General features: G+C 40.3%; 1 protein-coding gene across 2 annotated transcripts in view; it reads left to right on the forward strand.

Annotated features, from left to right (window-relative positions):
• The window catches only part of LOC106875871 (alpha-methylacyl-CoA racemase), a 38,859-nt gene that overhangs the window by 21,356 nt on the left and 4,961 nt on the right, over nt 1–12,542 (forward strand). The window contains exons 3-6 of one of the 2 annotated variants that reach the window (XM_089360945.1): nt 1,238–1,376; nt 3,555–3,698; nt 6,131–6,313; nt 8,539–8,706. In XM_089360945.1, coding sequence (XP_089217071.1) covers nt 1,238–1,376; nt 3,555–3,698; nt 6,131–6,313; nt 8,539–8,706 — 634 coding nt within the window. The remainder of the gene's footprint in view (nt 1–1,237; nt 1,377–3,554; nt 3,699–6,130; nt 6,314–8,538; nt 8,707–12,542) is intronic. The other variant, XM_089360946.1, reaches the window with a different exon arrangement.

A 12,542-nucleotide genomic window follows, 5' to 3' on the forward strand; every position in this document is an offset into this window, starting at 1 on the left:
GTCACTTAAATCATGCAGAACCCATGCTCCATACTTCTGAACCTTTCCCATCAAGTGAAGATGCTTCTCTATAGCAGTATGGGAGCATTCCATTTTCTCTGCCAGTTCCCTTGTCGTTTGAAGAGAATTTTCATGCAAAAGTTGGTTTAATCACTCTTCATCGAACTCAACTGGACAGCCAGAAAGAGGTGAGTCTTTGAGGTCAAAATTTCCATTTTTGAACTTGGCATACCAATCACGAGTGGTTCTTTCAGCCATGGCACCCTCTCCATACACAGCACAAATGCAGTGAGCAACTTTTGTGGCCTGAGAACCTTGATTAAAAGCAAAAAGAAGGAGGTGTTGAAAATGCTCGTTTTTCTTAACTTGACATCCCATTTTAATGATCTGAAAATAAACAAAAATTAACTAAAATTAACTAGAAAAAAATCAAAATAGATTCCAAAATGATTCAAAAATAGAATTCTTGCAAAAAAATAGATTCCAAAATTTAAAAAAAACGGCGGGAACTTACTTGCCAACCCAATATAACATACAGAAAATAGCACTACTAGGCACTGTGCACATCCTACGTAAAACACTTTCAATACAGTAACAATAAGAGCATCGCAACACACCTCAGCACATATCCAAGGCACACAAAGCTGTGCTCAGTAATGCAGTGAAAGCATGTGATAAAAATATGACTACTGATATAATAATAATAATAATGGTAGTAGTAGTCATTTATTGTCAGTTTTTATTGACATAAAAGTGCTGAAGTATGATAAAGAGACAGATGTACAAAAATATGCAATGTATGCACAATATGATAAACATGATCAACGTCAGACTGAGCCCATCATCATCATCAACCTTTGAAGATTACTGTCCTGAGTTCTGGAACTCACAGGGCCAGCTACCTGATATGAAGCCAGTTACCTGATTACCATGTGACTGCGATCGCAGCATTTTCCTCGAAGAGGATGCCAGGTTGTCAAATGTTATTCATTTATGGCTGAGTGGACTTGGAGCAACGTAAAATGAAATGTTTTGCTACCACAACCTTGTGATGATGAGTGCAACCCTCTAATCACTAGGCTATGTGACTTCACTGGACAAAGATCTGGGATCATTAAAATCAACTTCCATCCATTGAGAAAGATGCTCCTGTATGGCTACAGGTCAGTGAGTGCAACTAATGCAAGAAATATAAGATGTTTCTGTATTTATGAGTGATTTCCATCATCTGTTGCAGCCTCAACCTCAGTATTCAAATGATATGTTGGGTCGTGGCAAAGAATCAATATGTGTTGACATCAAGAAACCCAGTGGAACGCAAATAATCAAAAGATTGTGTCAGATGTCTGATGTCCTCATTGAACCTTTCCGAACAGGTAGAGTCTCTCTTATTCTTTTTTTTTTTTTTATTTGTTTCAGTCATTGTGACTGCGGCCATGCTGGAGCACCACCTTTAGTTCAATAAATCGACCCCAGGACTTATTCTTTGTAAGCTTAGTGCTTATTCTATCAGTGTCTTTTGCTAAACCGCTAAGTTACAAGGACGTAAACACACCAACATCAGTTGTCAAGCGATGGTAGGAGGACAAGCACACACACACAAGCATATACATACATACATACATACATACATATATGTATATATATCATTATCATCATCATCATCGTTTAACGTCCGCTTTCCATGCTAGCATGGGTTGGACGATTTGACTGAGGACTGGTGAAACCGGATGGCAACATCAGCCTCCAATCTGATTTGGCAAAGTTTCTACAGCTGGATGCCCTTCCTAACACCAACCACTCAGTGTAGTGGGTGCTTTTACGTGTCACCCGCACGAAGGCCAGTCAGGCGGTCCTGGCAACGGCCATGCTCAAAATGGTGTATTTTATGTGCCACCCACACAAGAGCCAGTCCAGGGGCACTGGTAACGATCTCGCTCGAAAATCCTATGAAGGCCAGTCAGGCGGTACTGGCAATGGCCACACTCAAAATGGTGTAATTTATGTGCCACTCACACAACAGCCAGTCCAGCGGCACTGGCAATGATCTCGCTCGAAAATCCTACGAAGGCCAGTCAGGCGGTACTGGCAACGGCCACGCTCAAAATGGTGTATTTTATGTGTATTTTATATATATATATATATATATATATATATATATATAAACAAAAGTAAATGAGTATATGCATATATACGTACAGGTATGTGCATACCGACATCCACCTGTATGTATAGGTGCATATCTGGGTACAGGACATTGCAAACAAACGTAGACGAGAACACACGAGCCACATAGAGAACATTCTACTTCATCAGCTACCCACGTTTTAACACCGGCGTTTCGACGAGCTTCGGGCAGGACGCATCGTTAAAACGGCTCGTCCCATGGATCGCAGATTAAATTTGTATAAGCAAATTAAATCTAGCCATGGAGGAATGTAGTGGCGGACAAAAAACAAGACAGGAAAACAAACAGAAAAGGCTTTACGGCCAGACGAGAAAAATTATGTGTGTATGAACGCGATGAGGCACGGAACCGAGAGAGACAAAGTGGTGGCGTGCGTTACTTGGCGAAAGCCAAGGAAGGAAAGGATTATTGACCGGAAGCATGTGACCATGCCGGTGTAAAGGGAAGAGAGAGAGTGGTAGAGGGAGGAAGTAGAAGAATAGGTGAGCAACGAGAGGAAAGTTTGGACGTGATGTACAGGAATTATATATTAGAAAAAATAATAAGGTACTCAGATATCTGGATGGTTGTACATTTACAGATTTTTATTAATATATCACATGTTTTATAAATATTAGCCTATTCTTGTATGTTTTTCAAATATATATCATCATCGTTTAACGTCCGCTTGCCATGCTAGCATGGGTTGGACGATTTGACTGAGGACTGGTGAAACCGGATGGCAACACCAGGCTCCAATCTGATTTGGCAGAGTTTCTACAGCTGGATACCCTTTCTAACGCCAACCACTCAGAGAGTGTAGTGGGTGCTTTTACGTGTCACCTGCATGAAGGCCAGTCAGGCGAGATGATATATTTATACCTAATTATAGTGTCTTTGAATTTTTACTCAGAAGAATATACCCTAGTGAGCTTTTTGGCCTAATACCATAGTAGAAGACACTTGTCCAAAGGGCCATGCAGTGGGACTGAACCCAGACATATGTGACTGGGAAGCAAAATTCTTACCATATAGCTACCCCTCTTCCTATAGTCTCTTGATTTCTCTCTATGCTGATCACTCTTTTAAGTCTTGCTAACTGCGTAGAATATCGTTAACTGATAAGACCCAACAAGACTGAAGCATGTCTGTTACTTTCAACAATTGCTTTTAAAGACATGAACATCTCAAATCACTACTTTTTTTTTTCGAAAATATGGAGTTATCTCCCTTATCAGATTTAATCTTCTCCAATGATGTTTAAAAAATTTTATATCTCAATTATGTATGTGAAATCCTACTGTATGTGTATTTAGCATGGAAGACAGCCCCTTAAGCATTGTCCTTCGTTCTTGTTCCTTATTCATATTGCTATTTCATTTTCTAGGGGTCATGGAAAAACATGGTTTGGGACCTGACAGTTTATTGTCTGTTAATCCAAGATTGATTTATACCAGACTTTCTGGCTTTGGACAGAATGGCTCTTTGGCACGAAGAGTAGGACATGACATCAATTTTCTTGCCATATCTGGTAAGAATGGCTTTATTCTTGCTTTTTAATGATTTTAGGTGAGTAACTGTGTGTGTGTGTGTGTGTGTGTGATTAAGAACAAACATATTTTCTGATACAGTTCTACATTTAAGAGATGAGGAATTATTTACATTATTTACATTTGACGGATATTTGTCCTCATCTTGTTTGTTGTTAACACAACGTTTCAGCTGATATACCCTCCAGCCTTCATCAGATGTCTTGGAGAAATTTCGAACCTGGGTTCTCATTCCTAAAGTACTTTTCATCGTCGTCACCATCACCTCCACCGCCGCCACTGCTGCTGCTGTTGTTGTTGTTCAGGTCACTGCTTGAAATCGAACTCAGAATCTTGGGGTTAGTAGCATATAGCGTAGTGGTTAAGAGCATGGATATTTTTCAGTTCTATCGATTGCAGTATATGCTTATAAATAGTAGCATTATCTTCACCACTATCATTTAGCATTTGTTTTCCATGCTGGCATAGGTTGGACAGTTTGACCGTAGCTGGCCAGGCTCCAACTGTCTGTTGTGGCAGCATTTGAAATTGCATTTGCAGTCTGTACCTTTTTAGTTCATACCTCACCTTTCTATCATCTTTTATTCTCATAGAAATAGTTTGAAAGCACTTTTTTTAATTGCATCACTTTTCCTCATGGATTACTCTAAAGAAATGTCAGCATGTATTGTAGATGAGACATTTTCTTTTTCTTGCATTTCAACTGCTCCCAAAATAGGGATGCACCTTATCCCTTTGGTATTCAGACTACAATTTCAAACATAATGCTTATGTTTCCACATCATTTTAAATTAATCATGCATTATTTCATAGCTTTGAGAATTTGATGATGTGATTGTTTCTTTCTAAAATGACATTATAGAGTAGGTGTGAAAGGCCAGAGATGACCAGTTTGGAAATAAAACAGGTAGAATATTTTAGCTGGATATGACTGGTTTAAATGCCAAAGGGTTATCCATGAGTGCATGTTATGCATGGATAAATATGGTAAGAACCCATCATCAACTGATGAGTTTCACTTAATTTTGTCATAGATAAGAAAGAAACACTAGCTGAACAATTATTCTATGTTTGTACCTTTTTAGTTCATACTTCAACTTTCTATCATCTTTTATTCTCATATAAGGGGATGTATTGAAATAGTTTGAGGTCCTAAGACTATCAGCAGTATGGTGTGGGGGAAGGGCCAAACTGGGTAGCCACTTTATATGCACATGTTTGCTGTAGTGGAAGGTATATTAGATTTAAAGAGTTGGGTGGGGAGAAACAGTCAAAACCCACATTACACCATTGAACACTACTATCCCACCTCTTTTTCTCTCTCTTGCTCTGCTCCCAATAATTGTAGCAGGAGGGTTTTTTATATTTAGTTGAGGAAGGAAACGTTACACCCATAGTCTAGCTATCCCCACCCCCCAACTTTTTTTAAGGGTTTCCGAAACTGATGGTGTCAAAAGAGAAGAGGTTAGCCGGACAACCAGTGATCAGGTGGGATGGGGTGGAGAGTTAAACTACACAACAAGTGCTATCTCCCAAGAACTCAGGACACAGGGTTGGAATAACTACCGCAGAGTATCTTGTCTAAGACCTAACAATTCTTTTAATCCTTTGTTCTGGGTTGACACTTTATTTTATGGGCCACGAAAGATGAAAGATAAAGTTGGCCTTGGCAGGTAATTGAACTCAGAATTCAAACTATCTTGACCTATGTTCCAACCTCTTGGCCATTTCACCACTTTTTAGTGCCTTGCTGAAGAGATTAATGTTTTCCTTCTGCTCTGTTGTGAACTAAATCGAACCTTATCTGGGATATAAAACAGTTGAGCCTTGTCTAAAATACAGGATAAAAAGTTTGTTGTGAGTGAAACGGAGTCTTACCCAGAACACAGTACAGTTGTTGTGCTATCAGGTAAGTTAGGCCTTACCCAGAACACATCACAATGCTGTTCTGTATTGAAAACTTACCCCAACACATAAATGGTATCAATAGTTCTTCCTTTTAATATTTGATATTTTGTTAAGGTGGCGAGCTTAGCAACATTTCATCCATCCTTATGGTCTGAGTTCAAATTCTGTCAATGCTGACTTTTGCTTTTTATCCATATTTTGGGGTTGATAAAATAAGTACGAGTTAAACACTGAAGTTGATGTAATCAACTAGCCCACCTCCGAAATTGCTGGCTTTGTGCCAAAATTTGAAATTATTATTTAAAATTTTGTTGCTATTTTAATTTTTAAAAATAAAGGGAAAGTCAAGTATTAGCATCAATATAACCAACAATAATTTTTACAAGCTTTTTAAGGAAATTATGGTCATTCTTGACTGGTTCATATTTTGAAATATTAAAAAAGGAAAAAAAAATATCATTTCACCATAAAATTCATTGTGTTCAGATTTCTGTTGATTTTTCAGGTTTATTATCAATACTGGGCCGTGCAAATGAACGACCCCATGCACCTATTAATCTCTTGGGTGACTTTGCTGGAGGAAGCCTGCTGAGTGTAATAGGAATTCTGACTGCTCTTCATTACCGTTCTCAAACTGGTCAAGGCCAAGTGGTTGATAATAATATGACTGCAGGGGCAGCATACCTTGGTAAGTGTACCTTGCTTATTTCACCAAATTAGTTGGTGTACAATGGCTTATTTTGTAGAATATGTATATATGAGGAGAAGTCGAAAATTATCTGCACTTTCACCATAACATATCTTTATTATTGTCACACTGCCTTCTGAGTATGCATGCTTATAGTTGGTACTATTGGGGTCACATGATCAAAGTTTGAACCTAATCGTGCCATTTTTCTTTCTGGCTTTACAGTGTAAGCAATGTGCCCAAAAAAAGAACAAAGAGCAGTAATCTGAGAGATGGTAATGGTAAACCGGTTCACCATTACCATCTCTCAAGCTTGCTGAATCTTCTCGTCAGTAGTGGAGGATGATAGGCATCCTGCTCCCTCTTCGTGTGTCACACTTGTCCAGTCACTTATAAACTTCTTGACTCATTCACACACACTTCTACTCAGTAGTGCACCATCCCCATATTGTGCTAAAAGCCTCTGATGGATTTCAGCACCTGACACACCTTTTGACCTAAAAAATTGAATCACTGCTCTTTGTTCTTCTTTAGTGCACATTACTAGTGGAACGGCGATGCTTACACTGTGAAGCCAGAAAGAAAAATGGCACAATCAGGCTCAAACTTTGATCATGTGACCACAATAGTACCACTCATGCACAGAAGGCAGTGTGACAATAATAAAGATATGTTATGGCGAAAGTGCAAATAATTTATGACTTCCCTTTGTATTATACAAACATAGTCTGGTTTGTATTTACATTATTATTTGGCTGGCAGAATCCTTACCATATTAGATAAAATGCTTAGTGGCATCTCTTCCAGTTCTTTACGTTCTAAATTCAAAACACAACAAAGGTTGGATTTACCTCTTGTCTTTCAGGATTGAAGAAATAAGTTACAGTTGAGTACTGGGGGTGATGTAATCGACTTGCCCCCTGCTCTCGAAATTGCTGCTGGCCTTGTGCAAAAATTTTTTTGAAAGATTACTGTATGACTTGACGAGCTCACGTCTTGCGATGTTGATGTTGCCTTTTACCTCTGCATGGTTCATAAAACACAATACCACTCCTAGTACAGACATTGATGGTAACAACTGCTCCTGCTCGTCCCCTCAAAACTGCTAACCTTGTGTTGCCTCAGTCAGAAGCCGTTACTGTATAACTTGTAGGTTGGATTGGTCTTTAGATGTACAGCTTAAAATTTCTTTTCACCACAGGTATTATTTAAACAAATTACATTTTTGATCACTATATTACAAATGTTAACACCTATCTTAGCAATATAATTTTTATGCAGAGGAGGTACTTGGATAATTCTATAATTCTCTCTCAAGTATATCTTCATCTTAAAAATTATACTTCATTGAAGAGATGTAATAAGACTGGAACATTATACTTCATTGAAGAGATGTAATAAGACTGGAACATGTCCAGTGTTGACACTGTACTGCTGTAGTAAAAGATACTTGCCCAAGGTGCCACACAGTGGGACTGAACACAAACCATGAAACATTTAATGTTTCAATTTTGACCTGAGTAACATAAACCTTTCCTTTCATAAGTGCCAAGTTATTCTGGTGGATGAAAAAGAATTGGGACTGTGTATCGTAGATGATGCATGGATGCCAGGGAAATATGTTGTGTGTGCCACATGATACAGAGAACAGGCAATGGATTCATGCAACTCTGATTACTATTAAACGTGGTGTTGAAAGAGTGGTAGAGATGGGAATGGTAAAGTCCCCCTTCACACACACACACACACAGTCATACCCTACCTCTAACTTTTTAGCATTCAGATTATTCTGTCAAATGTAATCTTCCATGCATTATATCATAGCTTTGAGATTTCAATGACATGATTTAATTTTAGAAAGACATTGTAAGGTTGGTGTGAAAGGCAGGATCTGGCCAGTTTAAATGCTAAAGGGTTAAACCTTTTCTGGTTCAGGGGTTTAATTTTTTCGCATTAAAATTACTTTGCCAAATGTAAAGTTTATTCATTCATATTATTTTGAATTAATCCTGTATTATCTCATAGATTTGAGATTTTGATGATGTTATTGTCTGTATTTAGAATGACATTGTAGGGTAGGTATCAGAAGCTGGATCTGGCTGGTATAAATGCTAAATGGTAAAATTCTGTTGTGGCTGAACTTCCAGAGGTCCAATAAAGCCTGTAACATTGAGGCACTTCACTCAATTGAACCCCTTGAAAATTATTGATTTTTCTAATTTCAGGGAGCTGGGTATGGAAGTCTCAAAAGTTACCCCTAGTGTGGGGCAAATCTAAAGGGGAAAACCTCTTAGATGGTGGTGCTGCATATTATGATACTTACGAGACATCTGATGGCAAATACATGGCAGTTGGGGCTTTGGAGCCACTTTTTTATTCCAATCTTCTTAAAGGTAAGATTAATGACACAAATATCATTTTTTTCTTCACACTTTGGAATTATTGCAGTATTCTAGCTATCTCTGTGTGGCACTTTGGGCAAGTGTCTTCTACTATAGCCTCATGCTGATGAAAGCCTTGTGAGTGGATTTGGTTGACAGTAACTGAAAGAAGTTCATTGTGTGTGTGTGTTCCCACCTTCCGCCCTCTGCTCAACAACCGGTGTTGGTGTGTTTACATCCTCATAACTTAGCAGTTCAGCAGAAGAGACTGATAGAATAAGTAGCATGCTTGAGAAAATATAAGTACCAGGGTCGATTCATTCAACTAAAAAAAAAATTCTTCAAGGCAGTGCTCCCAGCAAAGCCACAGTCAAATGACTGAAACAAGTAAAAAATAACAAAATCTCTCTTTTATTATTGATCAGTTTGCTGTTTTAGAATTTCATGATTATAAATGATTCATGTTGTAAAGATAGGGAATTAGCTGAGGAATATTCAGCCATAAGTTGTCTCATTTGCCATTAATCTGGGATAACGTGGTACACTTAACGGTGAACCATGTTATACTTATCACAAATTGAACTGTGATAACATCTTTTGATGATCTGTCGAAAATTCTGCTTCAACCACAAAATCGGCCTCCATCCACAATGCACTGAGACCATCGCTTGTATTTATGACTGTAACTGCAAAAGCTGCATATTTTTTCTATAGATTTAAGTACTTGTACCTATCCTGCCAGTGCCACATATAAAGCACTTGTGCCAGCATCGCATGGTGAGCACCCATGCTGGTGCCACATAAAAAGCACCCGGTAAACTCTGTAAAGTGGTTGGCATCCAACCATAAAAACCTTGTGAAAACACAACTGAAGCCTGGTGCAGGCATCTAATTTGCCAGCTTCTGTCAAACCGTCCAACCCATGCCAACATGGAAAATAGACTTTAAATGAAGATGATTCCCATCAACATGGGACCAATGAACAGAAAAAATACAAATTTGCCTAATTCTAACATATTCTCTACAGTAAAAAGTTATCCTAATCAAGAAAATACATAAGAATGGAAGCTTTGCTGCTGTGGACTGCAAGTTTGGTGTCAGGGAATCTATCATCATCATCGTTGTTTAACGTCCGCTTTCCATGCTAGCATAGGTTGGACGATTTGACTGAGGACTGGTGAAACCAGATGGCTACACCAGGCTCCAATCTGATTTGGCAGAGTTTCTACAGCTGAATGCCCTTCCTAACGCCAACCACTCAGAGAGTGTAGTGGGTGCTTTTACGTGCCACCGGCACGAAGGCCTGTCAGGCAGTACTGGCAACGGCCACGCTCAAAATGGTGTATTTTATGTGCCACCCGCACAAGAGCCAGTCCAGGGGCACTGGCAACGATCTCGCTCGAAAGTCCTTGCACATGCCATGGGCAAAGATGCCATCACAGTTTCGCTTTTGCTTGCCCCAATAAGTCTTCGCAAGATGAGTTTCGTGTCCAATGAGGGAGACGATGTTGGCATGGGTGCCAGTCGTCAAATTTAACTCGATTTCGATTTCACTTGCCTCAACGGGTCTTCGCAAGTGGAAGTTTAGTGTCCAGTTTAACTCGATTTCGATTTCACTTGCCTCAACAGGTCTTCGCAAGTGGAAGTTTAGTGTCCAATTTACCTCGATTTCGATTTCACTTGCCTCAACAGGTCTTCGCAAGTGAAGTTTAGTGTCCAATTTAACTCGATTTCGATTTCACTTGCCTCAACAGGTCTTCGCAAGTGGAGTTTAGTGTCCAATGAAGGAAGGAAGGTACTCATAAGTGGACTGGCTGGGCCTTAGATTTAGGTCTCACTTGGCCTGCTGGGTCTTCTCATGCACAGCATATTTCTAATTGGCAGTTTCTACAGCTGGATGCCCTTCCTAACACCTCAGAGAGTGTAGTGGGTGCTTTTACATGCCACTGGCACGAAGGCCAGTCAAGCGGTACTGGCAACGGCGACGCTCAAAATGGTGTATTTTATGTGCCACCCGCACAAGAGCCAATCCAGGGGCACTGGCAACGATCTCTGCGAAGGCCAGTCAGACGGTACTGGCAACGGCCACGCTCAAAATGGTGTATTTTATGTGCCACCCGCACAAGAGCCAGTCCAGGAGCACTGGCAACGATCTCACTGGAAGGTCCTTACACATGCTGCGGGCACAAGTGCCAGAAAGGCGATGCTGGGCACAGGTGCCATCACGATTTCGATTTCGTTTGCCCCAATAAGTCTTCACAAGCTGAGTTTCGTGTCCAATGAAGGAGACGGCATTGGCATGGGCGCCAGTCGTCGAATTTAACTCGATTTCGATTTCACTTACCTCAACAGGTCTTCGCAAGTGGAGTTTAGTGTCCAATTTAACTCTATTTCGATTTCACTTGCCACAACAGGTCTTCGCAAGTGGAGTTTAGTGTCCAACTTAACTCGATTTCGATTTCACTTGCCTCAACAGGGGTTCGCAAGTGGAGTTTAGTGTCCAATGAAGGATGGTACGTATAAGTGGACTGGCTGAGGCCATAGATTTAGGTCTCGCTTGGCTTGCCGGGTCTTCTCACGCACAGCAGATTTCCAAAGGTCTCGGTCAGAAGTCATCGCCTCGGTGAGGCCCAATGTTCGAAGGTCGTGCCTCACCACCTCATCCCAGGTCTTCCTGGGCCTACCTCTTTCACAGGTTCCCTCAACTGATGGTTCATTTATCACTATTTCTCAACCAAATCTGTGATAAACGAGGTTAGATGTACTTCAACATTTCAAAATGTAGACATGACCCTCTGTTTGTTGCTCACTCATCTTTTTGGTTCCTTAAGTCTGAATTGATTCCAAAGAACTAAGAATACTTCCCACTTTGTCAATCTCCCCATGGCCACTACTAAAGTTTTTGATAATGTTTATAATAGAGAGACTACAGAAACACTCCTGTAAAATAATTCTCTTATCGTCCCAGTCGTAGTAGCCCCTGAGCGCCTTTGTGAATGAATTTGGTAGACTGAATCCATAAATCCTTTTAGTCCATTGTGTGTTTGTATATGAGGTGGCACTCTGTTGATTACGACAATGAGGGTTCCATTTGATTCGATCAACAGAACAGCTTGCTCATGAAATTAACGTGCAAGTGGCTGAGCACTCCACAGACACGTGTACCTTTAACATAGTTCTCGGAGAGATTCAGCGTGACACAGAGTGTGACAAGGCTGGCCCTTTGAAATACAGGTGTAACAGAAACAGGTAGAAAGAGTGACAGAAAGTTGTGGTGAAAGAGTACAGCAGGGTTCGCCACCACCCCTGCCAGAGCCTCATGCAGCTTTGGGTGCTTTTGCTCAATAAACACTCAAACACCTGATCTGGGAATTGAAACCGTGAGCCTACGATTGCGAGTCCACTGCCCTAACCTCTGGGCCATTGCGCCTCCATGTGTGTGTGTGTATATATATATATATATGTATATCTTGTTTCAATCATTAGACTGTAGCCATGCTGGGGCACCACTTTGAAGAATTTTTAGTTGAATGTATTGACCCCACTACTTATTCTATCAGTCTCTTTTACTGAACCACTAGGTTACAGGGACATAAACACACCCACACATTATATATATATCATCATTGTCATTTAACATCTGCCTTCCATGCTGGCATGGGTTGGACTGAGGAATGGCAAGCCAGGAGGCCTAATCACCAGGCTCTAATCTGATCTGGCAAGGTTTGTACAGTTTGATGCCCTTCCTAATGCCAGCTAATCCGAGAGTGTAGTGGGTGCATTTTACATGCCACTGGTACAGGACCCAGTCAGGTGGGCCTGGCATCGACCACATTTAGATGGTACTT

This window comes from Octopus bimaculoides, chromosome 12 (genome assembly GCF_046866305.1).
Source record: "Octopus bimaculoides isolate indiv1 chromosome 12, ASM4686630v1, whole genome shotgun sequence".
Classification (NCBI taxonomy): Eukaryota; Metazoa; Mollusca; class Cephalopoda; order Octopoda; family Octopodidae; genus Octopus; species Octopus bimaculoides.